The sequence below is a fragment of the Penicillium waksmanii genome (genome assembly GCF_028829765.1).
Source record: "Penicillium waksmanii strain IBT 27052 chromosome Unknown utg000008l:1.0-5622682.0:1.0-5626561.0, whole genome shotgun sequence".
NCBI lineage: Eukaryota > Fungi > Ascomycota > Eurotiomycetes > Eurotiales > Aspergillaceae > Penicillium > Penicillium waksmanii.
In genome coordinates this window covers 5,328,935-5,352,330 of record NW_026643254.1, presented here as the reverse complement: position 1 = coordinate 5,352,330, position 23,396 = coordinate 5,328,935, and the positions used below count along the sequence as shown (strand labels likewise).

Below are 23,396 nucleotides of genomic sequence, written 5' to 3'. Positions count from 1 at the left end.
CACTTTTTGGACAATCTATGATCGAACTCCCTTGGTCGCAATTTGTGGACAAGACAAATGAGTTTGCTATTACATCGCAGCAGCAATGGTGTGAAGCCTGTGGAAATAGCACTGGAATCTGCGCCTCAAGCACTGGTGCTGGCAATGGTTCCTCGTCTACTTCCTCGACCAGTTCTTGTTCGGGCAGAGGGATGAGTTTAGGAGTGGCAGGCGTCATCGGTGCATTGGTGACTTTGGGCGTTCTTGTTGGGCTGTTGATCCTGAGTATGATCATATTTGGCCTACGATTCGTACCCAAGAGTGCGGTCGCCGGTATCCATCGAGGATCGGACGCTTCGACGGCCCCAGCGATTAAGACGATTGCAGCGTGAAATGTCCCGAGAAAAATGGTTTATCAAAGTAACATCGTTCTCGGTATTTTCTAATTACACAAAACCTCAAATTGATTACTAGCTGATAGTTTACTTTCAAGATTAGTACTGAGAGAACCAATCAATTTAAATTGCTTATGCAGTTAAAGCATCCGTCTACTGACAATAATAAATAGACTGCGCATCGAGCACTGTAACAGTTGGAAAATCACATCCGAACGGTATTATTGGCATTTAACCACACTCTCAGTTCGATAAAATACTGTATCCGTACTTCGTAATGACGGAGCATTTCAAGCTTTCGGTAGTGGGGTCCAGATTCCGGCGCAGCTGCACTTACCAGATTTGGTAGTGGCATTGGTCTAATCACAGAGCTGCTTTCTGAGTGGGGACCGAGTTGATCTGGTTCGACTCTCTTACATTTGGTGATGCTGTCATATCCTCACACAGCTCCTATTGACTTTCGTGAACTTGGTTACCACGGGCATTCTTGCGTCATCTCGTGCATAGGATCAATACATGGTCATCGTGATGATGGTTTGATAATGGTGAGGAGTTATACTCGGTGGACACTCGTTGGCGATGGAGCATTGGGGCCCAATGAGTGTAATTGTAATACTAAGACCTGATGTAAATGCCATCCAAAGGCGGGCACCACGACATTGGGCTGTTTCTAGACTGGAGGTTATATTAAGTTGCGTTCCTCGGGCGAGCTCTGGCTTTATCTCATATACTCACTTTTTCTGTCTTATCCGACATATTACCATCAAACCAATTATCATTCAATATGGGCGATGATAGATATTACACTCTGGCCGAAGGTACAGCACCTCTCCACATTGGGTTTCTGTTTTCGACTGACTCTTGTAGGCTGTCCCTTCGCAAACAGCAAGACGGCTGTTCTGATGCGAGGCAGACAGGGCGGCGGCCTCGGATTACTTCAGGACACCCAGCTCATTGAGACCCTTGCTCACTTCTCCCGCGAGAGAATCCCAGAGCGGTTAGTTTATCTCTCAATTGAACTCTCAGTTCAAAGTTTCCACGGTACACTGACGTGGAATCTTAAATAGTGTCGTTCACGCCAAAGCTGTCGGGTAGGCCATTAACACCCCCTGGAGGAATTATCTTGTTGACAGTTAGTTGTAGATGCTACGGAGAATTCGAAGCCACCCGCGACTGTTCCGACTTTACCAGCGCCAGCTTCCTCAACAAGGTCGGAAAGAAGACGCCCGTGCTTCAGCGGGTGTCAACGGTCGGGCCTGAGTCCGGATCTGCCGATACTTCACGCGATGTGCACGGGTGGTCCATGAAGTTCTATACCGACGAGGGCAACCAAGATTTCGTTTTTAACAACACGGTATGCTGTGCATTATTTATAATTTCTTTTCTCTTCTTTCGTGTCTGATATTCATTGATTTAGCCCGTCTTTTTCATTCGCGATCCTATCAAGTTCCCTTCTATGAACCGCTCTCACAAGCGACACCCTCAAACTCATCTTCCTGACGCAAACATGGTATGTCCCACTGTTTTTCATAGGTGATATGAGATTAGAAAACTAATCAGTATGGCAGTTCTGGGAGTAGGTAAAATTCTCGAGCTCCAATGGCTGAATCAGACTAACCTTATAGTTTCCACGTCGGCAACCCCGAGGGTATCCATCAACTTCTGGTTCTGTTTAGTGACCGCGGCACTCCAAAGTCAGTCCGATACATGAACTCATACAGTGGACACACATATAAGTTTACCAAACCTGTAGGCAACCACGATTACCAGGCGCTACGCCTTTCACTAATGTCATGCTTAGGACGGCTCGTTTAAATACGCTAAAATCCACGTCAAAACGCAGCAAGGGATTGAGAACCTCTCTAACAAAGAAGCTATTAGGATCGCTGGAGAGGACCCTGACTTTATGATTCGCGACATGTTCGAGGCTATCGAGAGGAGCGACTATCCTGTTTGGAACGTCTATGTTCAACTGATGAATCCCGAACAGGCTGAGGAATATAAGTGGAACATCTTCGACATGACCAAGGTTTGGCCGCACAAAGACTTCCCTCTGCAGCAAATCGGTCGTCTTACCATGAACCGCAATGTAAGTCTTCATTTTTCCTCTATTATCTACAGTCACTGAGCTGGAACAGCCGCGAAACTACTTCGCCGATATCGAACAAGCTGCGTTCTCGCCTTCAACAATGGTTCCCGGAATTGCTGCGTCCGCTGATCCAGGTAAGCTGGAAAGCTAGACAATTATTAGCCTTACAACAAAGCATCACTAACTGTCCTCAAGTGCTACAAGCACGACTCTTTGCGTACCCAGATGCAGCCCGCTATCGTCTCGGCGTAAACTATCAGCAACTCCCCACAAACGCCGCGAAGGTGCAAGTCTACTGCCCCTTCCAGCGTGACGGAGCCATGAGATTTGACGACAATTACGGTGGTGACCCCAACTATGTTGGCTCCTCGATCAAACCTACCAAGTTCTATCAAAACAAGAATGGAATTAGCGCTTCTGCACTGGCCCTACACACTGAACACGAAAAGTGGGCTGGAGAGGTTTCCGCCTACACCAGCGAGATCACTGACGATGACTTCGTCCAGCCCGCAGTATTGTGGGAAGTCATTGGTCGCGAGTCTGGTCACCAGGATAGAGTCATTGAGAACCTCGTCGGCAATATTAAGGGTGTCGGGTACCCTGAATTGCGAAAGGCTGTCTATAGTAAGTTTCCCTAGTAGCCCTAGTCGAGTATCGTCGGAAACTCCGTCTACTAGAAAAAGAGGCTAACACTGAGCCTAGGCCTCTTCGGACGTGTCAACAAGGACCTCGGGTTCAAGTTGCAGCAGCTTACAGAAGCAGCGATCAAGGCTGCGTAGGATTCGACAGGGTTGGGCTAGTCTACGCAAATAAGCAAGTATGTACTAGCTACAGGGAAATAGACCATAAATGAATGGTCTTGTCCCTGGAAGGCAATCTGACTGCAGGATTTGGTTTGATTTATTGTGGTTCGGGTGATGAATAAATGAGAAATAACAATTGGGATCTGGTATACTGGTAAACTGTAAGGCAATGGATTTTAATAGTAACTCCTTTACTCTCACATAAGGCGGAATAGTAGCCCTACTAATATTTCCCAATCATCAGTATTGTTGAGGAAGGAGCGACGGACTGCTCCCTAGACCTAGACTAGTTCGCTTCTACTGACCCTTCATCGCCATCACCGAAATCAAATTCTACCATTATTCTTGTTCCATCTGGACACGTCTCAATGAGTTCGACACCCTTAATACAGCCATATCGACAACCATCTGAATTGTCGTTCACATCGTGCCAGACCATTACTGGCATTGAACGCGTGGTGATTTAACATCACTTTAGTATTTGGCTGCTGGAAGAAGCCACATAACATCATTCCCAGAAAATAACAACCGGTGGCTGCTGCAACTTCCAGCCCACCATTGACCAGGGCCCTTAGATTAGACATAAAGCTATTTGTAGTTAAGTTTTAATCTTGATTTGTTACCGCCTTTTTAGGCTCCATCCTCTTGGTAGCCGAGTAACAGGATAATCTCATTGCTGCATCGTATTGGCTGCATAGCCGTATTTACAGATGGTCCAGATCATAGTTTTCCAGAGCTGTATAACATCCCTAGCTTTGATCAACTGCTCGATGTGGTAATACCATCTAACCAATCACAGCCTGCATGTGGCACGGCTCCTCAGAAAAATTCCGCCTCCCAGACATGCAGCAGGTAGAGTTCACGGGCGTATTAACTCGTCAAATGAAAAGCTACTATTCCGAGCCGATAACCCCAATTTATATGATTGGATATGCGATAATGTAGTGCTTGGTCGTACCAGCGGAACGATGTCAGATGCATGTGCCTTGAGGCTACATATTGCTACCGGGATTGTTAGTGAATGAAAGATGTGTATCATATGCTCGATCCCCGGAAGCCTGGCTGAGTGAGCCGCGAACCTGCATATTGGTGCCTTGGATGGTGACATGCAAGCGCTCAGACCGCAAAATTTGACTCCGACGCCATGCCAACCCCTTACTGCGAGATAAATACAGACCGCCATAACTGCCTAGCAGTAAATGCGCGCGAGCCTCCCCTTTTAGTTAGACCGAAAGGCAACTAATTGGTTGTCTCGATTACGCTTAGTCAGGGCCCAGGCTCTCATTTAAGGACTCCTAGATGCATTGCTTAGCATCGAACCACGAAAAGTGTTGCGAGATGCCAAATCGGGATTGGAGAGAAGACACTGGGTCTTTTGCTGAACCACGACTGCAATGGAATAGTTAAGGATTGAGTGGTCATGCCCGTGATGTAGAAGCCATTCTGCTATTGCGACAAGAATGTCATCAACATCGGTATTACCAGCGACTCAATCCATATCGGAGACCCTGTTCAATTGAAAAGGTGCATCGGGGTGTGTCAAGACAATAAAGTCACGCTCTATGACCATTCGGGTGAATGTTCGACCAGATGCTCACGCCAGATGTACTAACTGCTTGCTATACACGCCAAGCATTCATCGGGTAAAATTAAAATCTTTGAAAAGGAACTCTAGACCACTCTCGGTGTATCTTATATATATCAAATCTTGATTGGAAGAAAGAGATCATTATCTACTCGATTTCTCACATAAATGTGGTATTTTTGTCTTTCCCGGACTTCTGAAAGCCTTGCACGTCGTAGTGTTAGCGATGACGTTACCGCCTTCCAGACAATTGGCTATCACCAATTAAGCTAATACTACTACGTTCTTACAGCAGATTAGAGAAGGTGGATTATTGCACTGCTTATTAAGAGAACTGGTGGCGTAGTAAACCTGTCGAGGTAAAGTTACCGGATGCGCTTCAAAAGTCATGACATCAATCACTCGATTTGCACCTTTGTATAATCGTTTTCCATGTTGCGAACCTGGGTCGAGTGGGCATTAAAAGCATACAGTAATGTATCATTTTACGACCAGTCGTTTTAAAGAAATAATTGACTTGTAAATGGACCTCATCTCCCTCGTCTGAGATAACAACAGGACTCCGTAACAAGCACGTACCCGTAAAGAAATCACAACTTTTCGGTTTACTTCAATACCTACTCACGTTCCCTCGCCGCTCTTGTGCATGAGGAGCGCATTATCCGCCACATGACGCCGTATGCAAACCTTGATTCTGACACTCAAGGTAAGGATCTAGTAACAGCCAAGTATGGCAATAACCACTAATGGTTAGATTCGACAACCCAGGCGTAAATTCAAAACAAGGGTTAAATGTCGGTCTGTCCCGTAATCTGCCAGATATAAAATCTGGCACAGACCACATTCCTAGAGAACCTTTTTGTAAAGAAGTACCCATCGTTCAATTTTACATGACTCCCCCCATATCGTTCCACTATGGAAACTCGAACAAAGTATACAAAACCGATCAATAATCGCCCCGATGAGTGGAAGGTTGAGCAAGGTCTTGCCGCCCACAAACTTCCCATCATCGATCAAAGTGGAAAATCGGTTTTTTTCGTCGCTCCGCACACGGAAGCCCCAGTCACAAAAAACGAAAAGGCCATTCGTGCTGTTGGCGATCGAAGTAAACTCTTTGCCCGCGAAAAGCCGGGCTGGACAGGGTATAGTTTTCCATGAGATGACAATGTATGGTTGCAAGCGACTCGACTAATATATTCCGTGACTTGCCAGCTACGTTGAGTGGGAGGAATACCCTGCAAAGAAAGCCAAAGCACACGAAATCTTGACTTCGCAGACTTTTGCGCCTTGCCCTGACTTTCAATGGGGGCCCATACCCCCAACCAATCCCGTGTTACCAGGCGATGACTTTAAGTCATGGCACGCCGCACTAGGTGGGGAGCTAACTCGAGTCGCCGATGATTCTTGGAAAACAGTTCTGAAAGAGAAACATCCCGAAATGTTGCACCTGCTGCAATTCCCATACAACGGAGAACCACCGAAACGATTGGTTACAGACAAGGCTATTACTCCAAATTCACTTCACTTTGTGCGTAACCACGGCGGTATCCCCCTGATCGACGAGAAGAAATTCGAATTGAAACTCGATGGTCTTGTCAAGTCGCCCAAAACATACACTATGAAAGATTTGATGGATGAGTCAGTCTTTCCACGCATGGAGAAGACAATTACAATGCAATGCTCGGGGACCCGTCGCATTGAGCAGATTTCTATGTACGCTGGACAAGGTGACGAAGTTCCCCAGGCTCCATGGGCCGAGGGTGCTATAGGTACTGCGAGATACAAAGGCATAAGTCTCAAAAAGTTAATCAAAGATTGCGGGGGGCTAACCAACAACGCCAAGCACCTTGAACTATATGGTGTTGAAACATATGTGAAAGACCTTAATGTTGGAAACTACGTTGTTAGTATCCCATGGTCCAAAGTCAAAAGCAATGAGGTTATTCTGGCGTGGGAAATGAATGGTGAACCACTTCCTAAGATCCACGGATTCCCATTGAGAGTGATCGTTATGGGATATATTGGAGCTCGCAGTGTGAAATGGCTGTATCGCATCAAGGCCATTAAGAGTCCATCCCTGGCACCTGTCCAAAGCAGAGAGTATCTGTACTTCAACCAACAGATGGGCAAGTACAACCTGCGCCCTATGGACGGAATCCAGATCCAGGAGATGCCTGTAAGCTCTGCTATTATGTCTCCATGGCAGAATCAAGTGATTATGCATAGTGGCAAGATCCATTGCAAGGGTTGGGCTTATTCCGGCGGTGGTCGTTGGCCTGAGCGTGTGGAGCTATCAGCCGATGGCGGCTTCAACTGGTACGCTGTACCAGAAGAGAAACTATCGAAGAAGGGCAAATGGACTTGGAGGACATGGGAGATAGACCTCCCTTGTGATGTGGAAGGTTGGGTTGAGATTGTGTGCAGGTGTTGGGACAATTCTTTGAATACCCAGCCCCTTAATGTGCGAGCAGCCTGGAACTGGGGTCTGCATGTCACATCCTCAGCACACCGTATCAAGCTCTACAGCGTCAACAAAACCCACAAACTCACTCAACAAAAGTTGGCGCAATTCAAAGAGCACGACATTCCACTAGCCCCCCCCTAACCAGATACGACCCTGTTCCAGGTATTGCCGATGGCGATATTGAAAAATACCAGGAAGCCCACCCTCGCGATGTCGACGAATGATGTTTTTTATTATTTTCGAGCTCACAATCCCCGCTCTGAAGATGCCCCAAACGCAAGATTTACAGAATAACTCTGTTCACAATGAGAATTATCAGGGTGAAAGAAATGCATCTTCCACCAATCTTGTTTTGGGGTACATCAATCAGAGCAGTTGTAAATGGGGCCATCTGGACGATCTGAGCTTATTTGAGGTCCTTTTCATGCGAAAAAGCTGATGAACCTTTTTGATCTATCATTATGCTAAATTGTCCTTCTGATTAATAATTCATGTAGCCCGATTTAAAACTTTTTGGAAGCCGCTTATAGGGATTAACTGATGATCACTAATCTGCTCTAAGAATTCAAGAGATGTGCTCAGATCGCCTCGGAGGAGCAAAAGGCAGCGCCCAATTACCACTAAAACGGAATCGGAATAACAAGACGTAGTGTAGGAAATCAAGTACATAGGTTACACACGTGGTACGGCTGCAAGGCTTGATAGAGGATTAGGATGATGAGCCGTCGGTATCGACTTTCAAACGTCAAGGATCAGAGAGGCAGCTAATAACAAATTTCAACCGCCCATCATGATCCCTACTGCTGCCTAAGCCGCCCCAATCAAAGCGGGGATCGCCAAGGCAAGGGACACAAAGGCCCGGGAGGCTAGAACCAGGAAACGAAGTGAGAACAGCAGACATTCAACGAACCTATACAACACTATGAAGCCCCAGGTAATCAAGATAACTAAGCGGGCCAAACGAGGAGAGACTCGGAACAATAGTCAGATCAGGTCAATCAACATGCATGATCTGGAGCACTAGATACACCAAGACCAGACCCAAGTGGACCTTTCCAGGTGTTGGGACTTTTCTTTGAATACCAATCCACTTAATGTGCGAGCAGCCTGGAACTTGGGCCTGTATGTAATACATCTCCAGCACACCACACCGTATCAATATCTACAGCGAACCCGATATGATTTGTAACCCACGGAATGGTCAACAAGTAAACTCTTTGCCGTAATTCAATACAACGAAATTAATATTTTAATATTCTAGGAAATTCCAAATCATTCTAGGCTTCATTTCATGTTAAGAAAAATATGACGTGAATTTTTTGAAAGTGTTGTATGTTATTAGTTGGGCCGTTATTATTACATTATACTCCGTCCTAATTAGAACAAAGCAACATTTCGCTTTGTCCCATGATCTGTACTTACCCGCAAGTAAGCTGGCGTTCAGGAATTTACAAGGAGAGCCGATTGCAGTGGCATGTCAAACATGGGATTCAGGGAGATATATATAGAAAGCTTCTTCTCATACGAAGCCATATGAAACAATCCACGGCGCTTGCTACATCTGTAAATGTGGCGGCATGAGCAATTTGGGAATCGATTCCGATAAAGTTTGAATGGCCTTTGGGTGGGTCAGCGCAATCAACCTTTTCCAACCGAGGGTGAACATCTGCAGTTGGTCGCCTGGCCCAACGGTCACCATTTTTGAGTAATACTAGAGCACCAATAAAATCTAACTAAACCCCATACAAACTTTCACAGTGGGAGCGTCTTTTAGAATTTACCTGGCTTACCAAATCCAGCAATGAAAGGATATTTGGTTAATTCATACAAATTGATGGCATAGGCCACCACGGGTTGATGCTCTATTAGGCAGTGACGATTATTGCATGACCAAATGATGCAGAGAGGATATCATTCATTATTTAATCCAGGAACTTCAACAGACAGGCAGATTCCACTCAGTCTCAAGGATATCGAGGCCGCAGCAATGCCATGTTATACGATGTGTGAGAGCAAACTCACCTGTAAGTCAATTTTCATGATTGCAACAACGTGCTTCAAGTTAAATTGTTTTAGTCGATTCGTTGCCTAGTGTTTGTGAACTTTGCTTTGAAGATATGGAGTGCGATTCTGCCTTTCGTCAGATACCGTGCGGCCATATTTTCCACAAGCCTTGCATTGACACATGGATGGCTTCAAAGGATGCCAGTTGTCCAAAGTGCCGTGATACATTCTATTATCTACGTGGGTCACCATCATCCAACGTCAGGAATACGGACCGCGACCGGGGAAACTATCACCATTCAATCAAATGTTGGCACAGCCTCTGGCGGTGGATTCGGAACAAATGCCATCTTATGTGACTTTCAATGGGAATAGGCTACTATGGGCTACGTTGACCAGTAGTGAATGCCAGTCAGGTGTATGATTACAAGACTAGATTAAGAAAGTAAGCGTTGTAAAAATTCGAATAAGCAAGATCGCTGGAAGAACCGGTCGTTGCTCCTTTTCGTTAAATTGTTGAGAGTTTTCTCGTCGTTAAGCTCAAGTCATCACGTGAATCCAATATTCGCCACGCCGAGGAGAAAAATGACGCATGATAAGCTCGTAGTTGTGGTGCTAGTCAAAGGTTTCAATATCTCCTCACTTTCTGGCAAAACAAGACACCGCGGCCGACCACATACCAAGACTTTCCCATCTCAAGATTCTAAGCACTTCACCAGTAAGTGCACAAATCAAAATAAGATATTCAATCGCGCTTACTTTAGCGAATGTAATATATCCAGAAAGGGGTTCATTTCGCGCAGATTTTTCAGTGAATACAAAAAAAAAGGAAACCCCAAGCTCATCGCTCCTGCAGACATCAGATCTCCACTGCGGTAAATCGAACATGTGCAAGAGTGGCCGTGAAATCCTATCTACGTAGGGCTAGTTACCACGTGGAATTATTCAAGTATTTACATCCCTAATATCATACTGAGCCTTATTCTGTATTTATTGCAAGAGAATATCCACATAAGTCGAAAGGTGACGTAAAAGATCGATATAAGCGGAAGTAGTTGTCTGCTCATGAGGGGAAAGTGATCTCCACACGGTCCTCTACGCCATGCCGTTTTAAGTCATAATAGTCACCGTAGGCGGCATACTACGATGCCTTATTCCTAAGGCTGACAAACACCAGCCGGCCGTCAACGTAACTCGCTTGTCAACGTCACCATTTTTACCATATTGACCACCACCACCACCACCGCAATACCTAGTCAGTACCAAGCAGTAGAAGCACGTATTCAGACCGCCTGCTCAGCGATCAGATGTGCTGAAAAGCCTAATTTCGCGGCGTTAGCACGCGAATTTGACGTTTCCCCCTCCCGCCTCCGGGCAGGCTATAAAGGCCGCCCATCGCGCAGCACGCGGCATATGGCATATAAGCGCCTAGACGACGAACAAGAAGCTTCATTAGTAGGCTGGATCACACGTCTAGATGACCTAGCAGTACCACCTACAACAAGCATGGTTGTGGTGAGTGCTAATGCATTATTGCGTCGGCAAGACCCCGCCGCAACTTGGAAAGGACTGGGTGTACGATTTTGTCCACAATCGCCTTCCGAAAGACCTTAGTTGGGTCCATAAGAACCCTGCAGACCAAAATCGTATTACTGCACAGGATATTGGTGTTTTTACCGCTTGGTATGAGCGTTTAGAGCCTCTTTTGAAGACAATCCCCCCCCAAGCATGTGTATAACTTCGACGAAACTGGCTTTATACTAGACCAAGGACGCCCACAAAACGTCATTTCGCGCAATAGACACCGAACCTATACATATTCATTTGAAAGATGTCAATTATTGACAGGAATTGAATGTATTGCCGCTGATGGGTGGAAAATAGAACCCTATTTTGTCGCACCGGGGTCAGTTCATCTGATGCGCTGGTATGAAGGTGGCACTCTTTCAGAGGCTACCAGAATAACTGTTTCGGACACTGGCTATTCAAATGATTTGATGGCACTCGACTGGCTTGAACATTTCCATCATAATACTAAGGATCGCCTATCAAAGAAGCGGAAGCAATACCTGCTTTTGATTATGGATGGTCATGACAGCCACCTGACCTACGAATTTCTTGAGCGCTATGACTCTTACAATATTATTCCATAGTGCTGTCCACCTCACACGACACACCTGATCCAGCCACTTGATGGGTCTCCATTCCGTGCATGAAGCAAGCCTATCGAACCAAAAATAACCAGATTACCCAATGGGGTGGAGATGCCCGCGATACTGGTGTTTTTTTTCCAAGAAATAACACAAATTCGTGAAGAAGCACTACAAGCACGCACTATTCGGAAGGCATTTGCTGATCGTGGTATCCTACCATATAAGCCTGAGCTAGTAATTGATCATTTAGTAGCTCAGCAGCCCCCTAAGCCTGAGCTACAGATCTTTGATGGTCATAATGGTGCTTTATCACCACATACTATGTCTAGTATTCCAAGCAGTCCTCCTACTAGGCTTAGTGCACGTCGTACACGCCAAAAACTGGGCCATATTGCTAGTCTTGAGATCATTCCGGAGAAATTAGGCCGCTCATTACGTCGTGTTGGCCGATCGCAGGTTTATCTTACAGAGGACAATGGTCTCTTAGTCGATACATTAGAGAACCAATTGCCTAAAAAACCTACAATTGCACGCAAGTCGCAAAAGCAATTAGGCAAATTTGGTACCCTGACTACCAAAGATGCTATTCGACACGCTCGCGAGCGCAATATAAGGGATGAAAAGAAGGATGCCAATGCAAAGGTCCGCAGTACAATACCTTTAGGAGCACCCTATACCACACCTACACCAAAACCCCTAGATAGCTATACAGAAAACTATCCAACGCCACTATCTGATGACAATTGGCCACCAGATAGGCCCTATTAGAGCATTTTGTGGCGGTGGTGGTGAAAATAAATAAAAAAATTGCGTTGACAAGCGAGTTACGTTGACGGCCGGCTGGTGTTTGTCAGCCTTAGGCATAAGGCATCGAAGTATGCCGCCCAATGGTGACTTATAGCCAAAGTCGCTCTAAGATGCGCATGCGCACGCTACAGGACGGGTTCGGGAAAGACTCGGTAAATGCCGTCCTTGGATCGCGCGCCTGCCAGCTTTTCTGATTTGGTAATACTAGAATTCCACTCACCCCCCCCCCCCCTCTCCCTCAACTTTTAAACCGTCTGACACCGCCGGCTTGACCTGTCTGGACCTTGCGTCGGGTTTTCGAATCCATTTTTGATCCACCCAAACTATGATACTGGCCAGCTGACTTGTAAGGAAGTGCTTGTTGTAGCTCAGAGGTATTAATTGTCTTATTGTTCAAAGGGAAACATTAGGCTATATATATAACGAGAAGAGCAAGTTGATTCCCAATCAACTTGATTCTTCGTATAGATACATCGGGATTAATTCCGATGGTTCGGCTTGGTTCCTGATCTGCACCAGCCTCATATCACAACAATGACAAAAACTTCGACCACCAAAGCGGGTATTTGCCGTCATTATCTATACAGTTCACATCCACGCGAGGATGCCGGAGAATGAGGTCGACCACTTCCAAGCGTCGACTGCGGACAGCGAGATGGAGTGCTGTCGCACCATTGCTGTCGATTACCGCCAGGTCAAGACCTTTTCGCCCCAGGAGCAGCTTCACAGCATCGACTGATCCATGCGGGACTGCCCAGTGCAGCGCCGGCGCATCAGAGTGAGCACACATTGGCCGAGCATACTCTTCCTCTCGTGAAAATATAGCCTTCATAGAGGGCCTATCGTATTGGAATGCCCAATCCCGGGGCGAGCAACCAGAATCATCGTATGTGTAGGGATCACCACCGTTGGAGAGCAACACTTCCACTAAGTCGATTCGGCCCCACCATACGGCGAAATGGAGTGCGGTCTGGCCTCGTCGATGCCGGAGGTTGACTGCGCAGTCGGACAATTCCAAGAGAGCCCGCAGCGTCGAAGATGATCCATATGTAACTGCAAACAATAAGGCGCTTTCCTGCTCTCGGTTTTGGATATTGATATCTAGCCTCGGAGTTTCCAGCAGGAGCTTGAGAACTGCAGATGAACAGTATTTGAGAGCCCTCATGACCGGGGTTCTCGCACGAAAGAAGGCATTGACGTTTGCTCCGTGGTGAAGCAACATGAGCGTAAGATCAGCATTGTCATCTTTGGCGGCTAGGCCAAGAAGATTACTGTTCTGATATTCGATGTTAAATTGGAGTATTGCCTTTCGCAGACGGTGATACAGCGCTCTGCATGATCTTGCAAGACCAAATTTTGCTCTACCATGCAGGTATGTGGCAATCATCAACAATATCTCTTGAGGCAAGTCTCGAATTTGACTCTATTCATTATTAGCTTTCCAAAGGGTAATAGGTCGTGAGAGGACGTGACGAACCATAATGTGGTGGTGGTTTGAGGGGATGTGAAAATGAGAGGCTTGCCGAAAGCCAAGAGACACGAGGGCAGCTTTATTACGGCTTTCAGTCCCCAGGCTAGTGCATCCGAAAAAGAATAGTCTGCAGCTCTAAATAGGTCGTCACAGGCTCCTGGGATCTAGTCGGTGGACCCAAAGGTCTCATTTCTGATGCCAAAGTCAGCACTGAGAGCTCAAGCGCTTGGAACTCCCAGGAATACGAGAGGTGTTCCCCGAATCGCTGCAATCTTCTCATTATGTCACATTTGGTGTGTCTCCAGACCACAAGCTATTTCTACCAGAGGAAAGGGGTTTGAACATTTCAAGGTATGATGAGTACCGCGCCGCTCTAGATACTACCGTCTATTTCAGGGTAGCATCGGACCTAGTATTCCGAAAGGGCTCGCTGCTTACCTTTTCAGCATCCGTACAGCTCGCCACCAAGCCTTGAAGAATGTGAAAGAAAATGCTTCTGAAGAATAGCATGGCCACGCTTGCTGGTGTATTTAAAGAAGGCTCAAGGTAGCTTCAATTGGATCTCACCTCCCTCTATTCATTCAAATCAGATGTCCTCAAGCTAATAGCTACCTTGATTGCTCTTATTTAATATAAGTTGCTTCTTTTTTTGATAGAGTGGAAAGAATATTTCTATCGATCCAGACTCCTTATTTTATTTCTGAATCTATGGCAGAGCCGCGTAGAATGGCAGCCTCGTGCTCTAGGAAAGTACGGCGGCCCTGCATCCCCTGTCGCGTTTCCAAAAAAGGCTGCAATAGAGAGATACCCGCCTGCCAGTCTTGCTGTGGCCGTGGGCAACCAGGTCTATGCTTGTATGAAGAACGGGTCCCACTATTCTTGGGGTACGACACAACGACACCAATCCAACCAGAAGGCCTGGAGCGGCAGGAGATTTTTTTCGAGGCTGAGCGGACGCAGGATACTGAGCGAAATGACAAGACGACGGATTTCCAAGAAGAGTTTTGTGAGACCGGGCAAGCTGCCTATCAATCGGGGCAGGAATTCCAGTCTCCATCTGCCTATGCCGCCTCATTAAACAGAAATTTCCAAGCCAGCAACAGCCAGATAGAAGACTGGACAAACGAAGGTGAATTAGTGACGTCGAAGAGGTCATCTCCTCGTCTCGTCAGTCGGTGTTCCCTCACTACAGGCGATCCTGAGGAGCGCCCGAGCTCTTCCAGCCCTTGTACAACGCAGTCATACTTTGATATGGCACTTACGGTAGATTCGACGGTCTCTTTGTACATTAGCATTCACGGCTCACACTATTCCAGGTTTCCTTGCCACCTCGGCTCCAACCCCAAATTCCAGCACCTGGCATTCTGTTAGCCGAGAAATCCCACACCTTGAATCAGCTCTTACTGGTCCTCAACTACTTATTCATCACTGCCATGCTCCCTACAAATGAAGGCTCCTTGTGGGCCATAATATACCGGAGTGACTATGGCTGGGAGAAGAGTTTCGTCTTGCAGTACAGTCAGTTGCAGTCCTGGCTCAGTGATATCCGCGACGCTTTATGCGAATCTCAGGGCTTGCATACTATGTCCTACGAAGACTTGGAAATGCAGATCCGGTATATTCTATTCCTTCTCGGACAATATTCATGGCAAGAGTCTAGCTTTGTTCAAACGTGCTTCGAACGACCCTGTTATCCTTACAGACCATTTGGTGTGGGAGCCAGTATCGCTCTGATATGCTACGCTTTCATGGGCATTGATGCTCTGCATATACGGGGCTACGAATCAAAAATCTGGTTACGTGACGAGCTATTCTGTTCTGCCATGCTGGAGCATCTGAGAGTGTCACCAATATTCTCCTCTGACCTCTCGATGGGGTAGCTGCAGTCCATCCTCACAAGTCTTCAAAGGGCGTTCCAGAACGAAGAAGTCAGGGTTGCGGCGGTACTGCCCCAAAGAATTGATGTCAAAAACAGAGCGGAGGTGATAGACTATTACACGCATGCATTCTTATCGTTAGATCCGCTCCTTCTTCCCAGAATCTCTCTGGTTTGGGGGATTAAGCCATTTGCTAACTGCACCATTCGTGATTTGGCCACCACCTCTGCAATTTTGTTCTACAGCAAAATTCTGATCCGAGATCTAGAAGAAGGTATCAAAATGATCCCTGAAATTATGCAATCCAAGCCCGATCGCATCGTGGTCACGGGAATGTTTCATGTCAAAGCGTGGCAGGAAATTCATCGGGGTGGCGGCCGAGAAGAATTGTATATTAATGTCTTTTATGTTTCTGTCGGACCTATGGCACAGCGGATGACCTAGAAGGGGCTGGTATATTGACTGGATGACCAGATACGAGAAAGCAATCTAGTTACTTAATTCGAATAGAAAGGACCATTTTGAAGATTTTTGATCGTATGTATCATAACCGAGAGAGTAGGCTGCGGTAAAGCTATAGGAAAAGCATCATGCATGCCCGCCGTGGTAAAAAGTACTGTACCGAAATTCAATTGATGGCATAGCTGGCCCCATGGCTATAATCAGCCCTATGCAAGACGGTGCCCAAAAACGCTGTTCCGTGGCGAGGCTGAGGACGTGCTTCCACAGTCACCAACGTTGCGAGTTTTGGCCTCCCTGCCGGGGCTGAGAAAGGCAGAGACTTTTGCTTGTGTATCACCACTTGCTGCACGGATGAAATCAGTTCAAGTCTCAACGGCATAGTATTAGGTGAATCATCACTGAATGATCTAAATTATGATCCATCACCATCCAATTTCAGAATCTGTTTTGGAAAACTTGCCGCTATTACTGCATAGCTGCATAGCTCGGCGTGGATGCTTTTCTCTCGTCATCATCTTGCATATAAGTGTCTTGGTTGATTTTTTTTACACGACATCACCCCCCCTATACAAGCCTTTGGATCGCCAATTTGTCTATCCCAGCTTCGCCGCATTGCTTTTAGGCCCGTTCTGTACTCATGACTACGAAAAAATGGATCTCAATGGCAAGCCATCGTATAGACACTCAAAGCTCGACTTCAATCGCTTCCGTAAAAAGCCCGTCGGTATGTGATATATCTTATTCCAGCTTTGGCAAAGAAAAAAGCTAATCCTGATCAAGACAAGCCTCAACTTCCGGTGCATCGCTCCTCTGAAGCTTTCGTGGACAGGTTTCCTTTCCTATATTCGAAAACCGAGGAGATTGTCTGGAAATGGGAGCAGTCCAAGCTCTGTGGCCAGAGCATCAACACTACCTTGCATTCCACCATCATGCCACAAGATCACCATTCCAACAGACCTGACAGGGCAGACAAATTCGTTTCTATGCTGAATGGAAGTGTCGTCGTGAAGCATCCGGCCTACCTGACGAATCTGAAGCCGGAGGATTATCAGGTGGGATTTCTGCATACAGAAAACCTGACAGATATGAAGATCATCCTCCTTGGGCTACCCGAATGGAAAAGACCTTCCAAATTCCGGGAAAGCATGCTTCGTTTTGAGAATTTGCTGGCTGGAAAAAGTTTTCCACTCTTCTATAATTGGTCAACCGAGTACTGGATCTCAGATCCGGTCATTCTCGATCCACGGTCAACCGACGAGATTGAGATGATCAGTAAGGGGAAACGGACAGCAAGTAGTCAATATTTGAGGTACCTTTGCGCTGGCCTTCCATCAACCACGATAGGACCTCTTTTCAACACGCTTGTGACCTCGGGGAATGCAGACCCAGCCTGCTTTGAGTATTCGATGGGGTTCATTTGGATTCATGTGTCGATAGATCCGAAGTACTTTAAATTAGAGCTTGACACCTCTATCGATACGTCGTGCGATCGCGTTGATTACATACTACAACAGATGAGAGAGGTCGTGGTTGGTTCAGGCAAAGCTAGCGATGAAGCTCGAGAGGTCCAGCAGGGTGAAAGCCGCTATCTCGGTTCAGGTTTTGGGCATTTCTCAAGTGCGCGTCACTTCTACTCATAAACTAATTACTCATCATTAGGATTTATTTCAGAGCAAGGTGCCATGCTTTTCGCCTGGGCAATGCTGTTCGTGTCAAAGTATCTCTTCAAATTCTATCATCTTTCATGTAAAATCAAAGAATAATTGCGTCATTCGCGTCGCGTTGCCGCCGTACCGGAAAGTCTTACCGAAGGGACGAATTGGTATATAGACTCGGCCACTGAGCAAAACTGTACCCCCGTGCAATCTGTAATATCGACTGACTCGGTGGGTAGGTATATTCATCAAAGGTCCATTTGCAAGGCCTTTGCTGTATTCGCAGAAGACAGATTTTACTGCGTACCACCTATTGAAAAAACAACAAGAGTCCTGGTCCGAACATTGTACAATTGGTAATCGTAAGAAAGGCAAGTGTGTATTCAACGTAAGAGAATCCCTTGGACGCGTGCTCCGCAAATTCCCGCACCACGAACGTCCTCAGAGGGCCCCGAGCCCGTCGAATTTCATCACCGCTGCGACCGCCGGGTCCGCAGCGTCTTCTGCTCCGGCCCATCTGGCGTAGGAGTCATATCACTTTTTATCCGCTCCTCTGCTTCCGCCTCGACAGCCTCCAGCCGGTGGAGAAGGTCTGCCAGGTCCTTGCGGAGATCTTCGATACACTTATTTTGGTCCGTGAATTTACAATCTAGGGATCTGGCCTTAGATTAGCCCTTTGTCCATTGCTTGGAGGGAATGTAAAACTCACTTCACCCGCACGTCTAGTCTTGAAGTATCATCTGTTAGTAAACGCTTTGCTTTCACGATAAGGGATGACTAGGACTAACTCCGCGAGGCATGTGAGGGTAAGCATGTTGCTATCCCTGGGCTGAGATAAGTGTCCGCCGTATTGAAGACTCGGTAGCACCCCGTGATCGTGGGTACTGGGAGGATCGCCCTGTCGCGGAACAGCTTTGTCGTTCTTGTTCGAGGGGGTCGATGGCTCTTCCTCGGTGGTGTCTCCAGACAGAGATTGAGATGGGCTTCGGCTGTATTCGGACTCCAAGGATGACAAGGACAGTGCGCGCTGCAATCGACGTCGGAAGTCTGGCATCGGCCGTGTGTGTGGAATTTTTCGAATGGCTCCCATAGTCGTGTATCGAATCAAGCGGGGTGCTGTCGACAAGTAGACCTGTTTGAAAATTACAGTATGACGGGAGTGACTCTTATATGATTCGTGACGGGTGTGACACTCTATATGTGCGAAAATAGATCCGGCGAGCAAATGCCCGCAGTGGAAGAGGCCATCGCCCTGAGCCCCGGCCAGCCATATCTGGTCTCACATTGTGAAAATTCAAAGCGGGGCGCAATAAGCATTTGGCAAGTCTTCAACGGATTTTCAACAGGACAAATGTTGACTAACAAGCTACCTGCACGAATTGAACGTCCCAATACGCGGCTCGCAGAAACTTGACTTCGCGGTTGGACTTGCAAGTCAGCGCCCAGCGATCGGTGCAGCTAAGCTGTCACTTTCAATGTGTCCTACTAGCAAAGATTCATCTGCGTGCACATCGGGCTGGCTAAGCTCGGGCCATTCTAGCAGGGATCAATCGAGCTGATGATTTAATTGAGAATCCATTCATTCAGTGCCTATATCAGATAAATAAGTGAGAAGGGGTAGTTGCACGTCCACAATTGGGAGCACGCATCGAGGCAGCTACGATGGCAAAGTCTACAAACACAAGTTCGAGGGTATGGTCAGTCGATTTGCCAGAGCCAGTCCATTCTTTCGAACTTGTCAGCCAAGTTGAGGTTGTTTCACCTTTGTCAACAACGTTGAGGCATTTCATTTGTCAGGCCTAGACCCAGGGGAGCCAAGGGTCCAGGTGGGGCGTGCCACTCCACCCGCTCTCTCCGCCCCAAACTCTTGAAATTTCTTATCTCAACGTTGATAAACCGCCTCAGCACCAACGAAATTAGAGTCGCCCAGTGCGAATTTGAAGTCAAAATCTCTGGACTTGGCAAAATGTACGCAAGTGGTCACTGCCGGAAACCCTACTCACAATGGCATAAAAGACGCTCTTTTCCCGTCGAAAAGAAAAGCAGGACTTTCCTCCTCACACTCCCGAGCCACTCGGGTGTGCCTCACAGGGGGACGCTGCGTTACCAATTGAGACCCGCAGGAGAGTGCTGCGTCAACAAGTCCTCCCTCGCAGCAATGAGCCCTGCGGTTGTAAGAGTGTGCTCCCTCACAGCCAATGAGCCCTGTGTTATATAAATGTGCTCCCTCGCAGCCAATGAGCCCTGCGTTGTATAAATGCGCTCCCTCGCAGCCAATGAGCCCTGTGTTGTATAAATGCGCTCCGCGGGGACCTCCGCGACACCAAGTTCTCCGCAGGAGAGTGCTGTAAGAGTGTGCTCCCTCACAACAGACGATGAGCCCTGTAACTGTGAAAACGCGCTCCCTCGCAGCAATAAGCCCTGTCGTTGTAAAAATGTGCTCCCTCACAGCCCATGAGCCCTGTGACTGTAAAAACGCGCTCCCTCGCAGCAATGAGCCCTGCGTTGTAAAAATGTGCTCCGCAGGGACACCTGCGTTACCAAAAACTTCCGCAGGAGACCGCTGCGACACCAAGTTCTCCCTCACAGCCCTGAGCCCTGTGATCGTATAATCTTGAGCTTCCATGCAGCATTGAGCCCTGCGTTAGCAAATTTGTGCTTGTTAGGCGACCCGTGGCGCCGCGGTCCTCGTCCTGATCCTCTGGCGATTGCAGGCACCTCTTCGTGGTGTCAGAGACTAGTATTCGGGGGGAGTCCTCGAAGAAGCCAAGACCTGCTCCAAAGAATCGATAGAATCAAGAATCCAACAAGACATGGTGTAAAATGACTTCAGTATTGTATGTAGATGCCGCCGTACATGGCTGGTTCGAAAAATGCACTTTGTAGCGCTCAATCATGCCCTGAGCTTCAAGAATGGACATTCTCCACCACTTAGTGTGAATTAGAGCGTCGAGTCATGGCTGATAGCGGGGTGGCCAGTCGGGGTGGCGGCTGAAATTCAAGTGGTCTCTATTGGTTTGAGTATTTGTCCCTGCTGGCTGGAGTGGCAGCAGAATTCGTCCGAATGAAGGGAGATACGGATTTTCGACGGTGGGTGGGTGGTGTGTGGTTGTGTCGATGGTGTTGATTTGTTGATGGTGAGGGCATATTGATGGTGAGGGCTGGAGGTGAGTGACGGTTGAGAGTTGGTGATAATGGTGATGGGGACTGGACCAGTGAATCGTGAATCAACATGATGTGCAGTGCGGGTGACTCCCGGGCGGTGAAGTGGCGGCCAACGGTAAACACCCATCCCCGTCATAGTGGGGATCTTTGTTCCCTCACGAATGCAAAAGTTGATAAACAGTGCGCAATGATGATTTCTACATATTAGAGTCGATATGGTAGTATATACTCCGGTCGCTCTTCTGTATGACATTCTCTCGGCTCGAGCTTCGTCGCGTGCTCTTTGGCGGTATTCGGTATTTGAGGTAGTGCCGCCGCATGCTGAGTTGAAACCGATAATATATATATCCCCAGGCCAGCGCTAACGTATATATTACTAGCAACAAAGCTGCAACGAGCCAGTAGGGCACCAGCGATAGAAAGCCTAATTCTTCCAAACATATTTCAAATATCATTTTGTGTCGGCCTCATCAAATGAAAGTCAAGTGTGCAGCTCAAAACACTGATCTTGCTGGATGTGTGCTCGGAAGAACGGCGCGTATGATTATTTGGAAAATGGTGGCTATAATCAAGCAAAATTCACGCGTCAGCACCTCTCCTTTCGTGGTCTAATGGAATTTCCTGCATTGGCTTTCAAATAACGGCTCGGGTTCGATTCCTGCAGGATACATCCAGATGACCTTTCATCAGAAAGACAGATCAAAGCCCGCTTGGTTTTTCCCTGTCATTTCGCATTTTCTACGGTTGATTTTTGCCTCTCGGCCACTTCGTTATTACAATGAAACCACTTTTCATAGTCACTTGAGCATGCCGACCCCAGGCGACGAGGCAGAGCACTGCCATGTCGCAGCGTATCGCTTCGGGTACATGTGACATGCCCACCCACACTGATAGAAACATGACGGCTACCTTTGAAGTCAACAAATGCGTCTTATCCACGAGTTATCACAAACCAACCTGGCACCTTTTGAGTCATAATTGAACAGTTGTAACCGTTGCGGCGATCGACTGGCCATACTATACGAGGCTGCTTCTGCTGATGAGTTCATGGCGTTCGGTCATGACATCGAGGAGGGAGCATTCGATTGGCCCGCGGCCACATTGGGAGAAAATAGCCATCTTCATATCAGCGATTTGGCCATATGGTCGGTTGGCTGCCCAAATTCTTCGCTGATGACGAGAGCGTACTTGCCAGCTTCGTTTATGAAGTAGGCCATGGTGGCAGCTTTGAATCGCTGCCTGCATTGGGTCAGGGTTAAAGCAATTTGCCGCTGGATATACCTAATCTAGCACCAACTATCAGCAGCTGGTGCAAGATAGTCTTTCGCAACTTACCTTGCTCGCGGCCTAGATGAGGTCCCCAACCAGCTATAATGAACTTTGTCGATCGGACTCGTCAGAACGGCTGAACTAGGGCTGTCTTTCACTGCTCCTCTATGTTAACATGGATTCTGGTGACCGAAGGTGGTATAGACCTGCCGTAATCAGTATATGCAAACCACGGACTAGGTAGCGGGCTCAGCTTGATCACACGTGGAGGGCTTGGGACCACTTTATACCACGTGGAATGGATGTAGCCATACCTGCCCATGCACGGCTCTGGGCAAATCTGCAATCATGTCAGGACAAAGTACCACTGGACAAGAGATTCATGGTATTTTTTTTGCGAAAAACTTCGACCTGACCTGAAAATGACTGCTCTCGCGGCGAGGGATCTATGATAGATCTAAGCCACAACCTGTCTTATCGCTTGCTCAGCTGACATCAGGGTTGAAATAACTGGCCTTCAGACTTTCGCCAATAGCTCGTTTCAATCTTCTGATTGATGCCCTTCGGAAAAATAGTTGTCTTTTCTGTGGCCGTTGATTCTTGGCTTCTCTTCGTTGTCGCGGATGCTCTGACGGCTCGCTCGGTCAACAGCGAGACCGGCTCATGGCTACCGACAAGCCTCTGGATCGGACGTGGGGAAGGAGGTTCATAGCCATTAGAATATAGCGAGTTACTGATCTATTGACTGTCAACCTTTGTCCGGATAGGTGATGCCGAAGAGACGAAATGAAAACACTCTGGAATTTTACCATATGGTTAATCAGAGGGTAACATGCCTTCCTGAATTGGGCCCGCTAATAAGCCAGGTGAAGTGGCCATTTCAACCACGTCTTCAGAAACAACAAATGCGCAAGCGAAGTGAGATTCAGTGGCTTGGCCCATCAGGATGTTGCAGCTGGTTTATTTTCGAGGACGATGGGGGAACATAGCTCGGTCAGGTCGAATGTAAAATCGAAGCTCGCCCTATGATGGAAAAGAATCATCAGCAATATTTTCTGAAGAACAGAGAGCCACGAACGGATAGAATTCGTACGGAGATTAAAATGCAGTAACCGGGGTTGGAAATGGGCAGGGACAACGCAGTAGGGTGACTTACAAGACATTGAGCGACTCGCGATGGAAAGTTCGCCATCCTATACAAGGGTCGTCAGCACATGG

At 47.3% G+C, this 23,396-nt stretch overlaps 5 protein-coding genes across 5 annotated transcripts; all 5 read left to right on the top strand.

Moving 5' to 3' along the window:
- Positions 1-17: 17 nt before the first annotated feature.
- Positions 18-371, top strand: N7481_010307 (uncharacterized protein; the record flags this gene model as incomplete). Its single annotated transcript, XM_057269526.1, has 1 exon — positions 18-371. The coding sequence occupies one exon, from the start codon at positions 18-20 to the stop codon at positions 369-371; it is 354 nt and encodes a 117-aa protein (XP_057120203.1).
- A 787-nt stretch (positions 372-1,158) lies between these two features.
- N7481_010306 (catalase) lies at positions 1,159-3,242 on the top strand (the record flags this gene model as incomplete). The annotated part of the gene is made up of 11 exons (XM_057269525.1): positions 1,159-1,192; positions 1,242-1,371; positions 1,442-1,465; positions 1,518-1,728; positions 1,792-1,884; positions 1,943-1,950; positions 2,000-2,123; positions 2,176-2,463; positions 2,513-2,597; positions 2,659-3,087; positions 3,166-3,242. 11 exons carry the CDS (start codon positions 1,159-1,161, stop codon positions 3,240-3,242), a joined length of 1,503 nt encoding a protein of 500 aa, XP_057120202.1.
- Positions 3,243-5,766: 2,524 nt separating this feature from the next.
- N7481_010305 (sulfite oxidase) lies at positions 5,767-7,539 on the top strand (the record flags this gene model as incomplete). Its single annotated transcript, XM_057269524.1, has 3 exons — positions 5,767-5,993; positions 6,064-7,410; positions 7,461-7,539. 3 exons carry the CDS (start codon positions 5,767-5,769, stop codon positions 7,537-7,539), a joined length of 1,653 nt encoding a protein of 550 aa, XP_057120201.1.
- Positions 7,540-10,498: 2,959 nt separating this feature from the next.
- N7481_010304 (uncharacterized protein) lies at positions 10,499-11,472 on the top strand (the record flags this gene model as incomplete). Its single annotated transcript, XM_057269523.1, has 3 exons — positions 10,499-10,834; positions 10,866-11,049; positions 11,084-11,472. Coding segments are annotated over 3 exons (909 nt in total), but the record flags the coding sequence as incomplete, so codon positions are not given.
- Positions 11,473-11,793: 321 nt separating this feature from the next.
- On the top strand, positions 11,794-12,240 carry N7481_010303 (uncharacterized protein; the record flags this gene model as incomplete). The annotated part of the gene is made up of 1 exon (XM_057269522.1): positions 11,794-12,240. One exon carries the CDS (start codon positions 11,794-11,796, stop codon positions 12,238-12,240), a length of 447 nt encoding a protein of 148 aa, XP_057120199.1.
- Between the last annotated feature and the right edge of the window lie 11,156 nt (positions 12,241-23,396).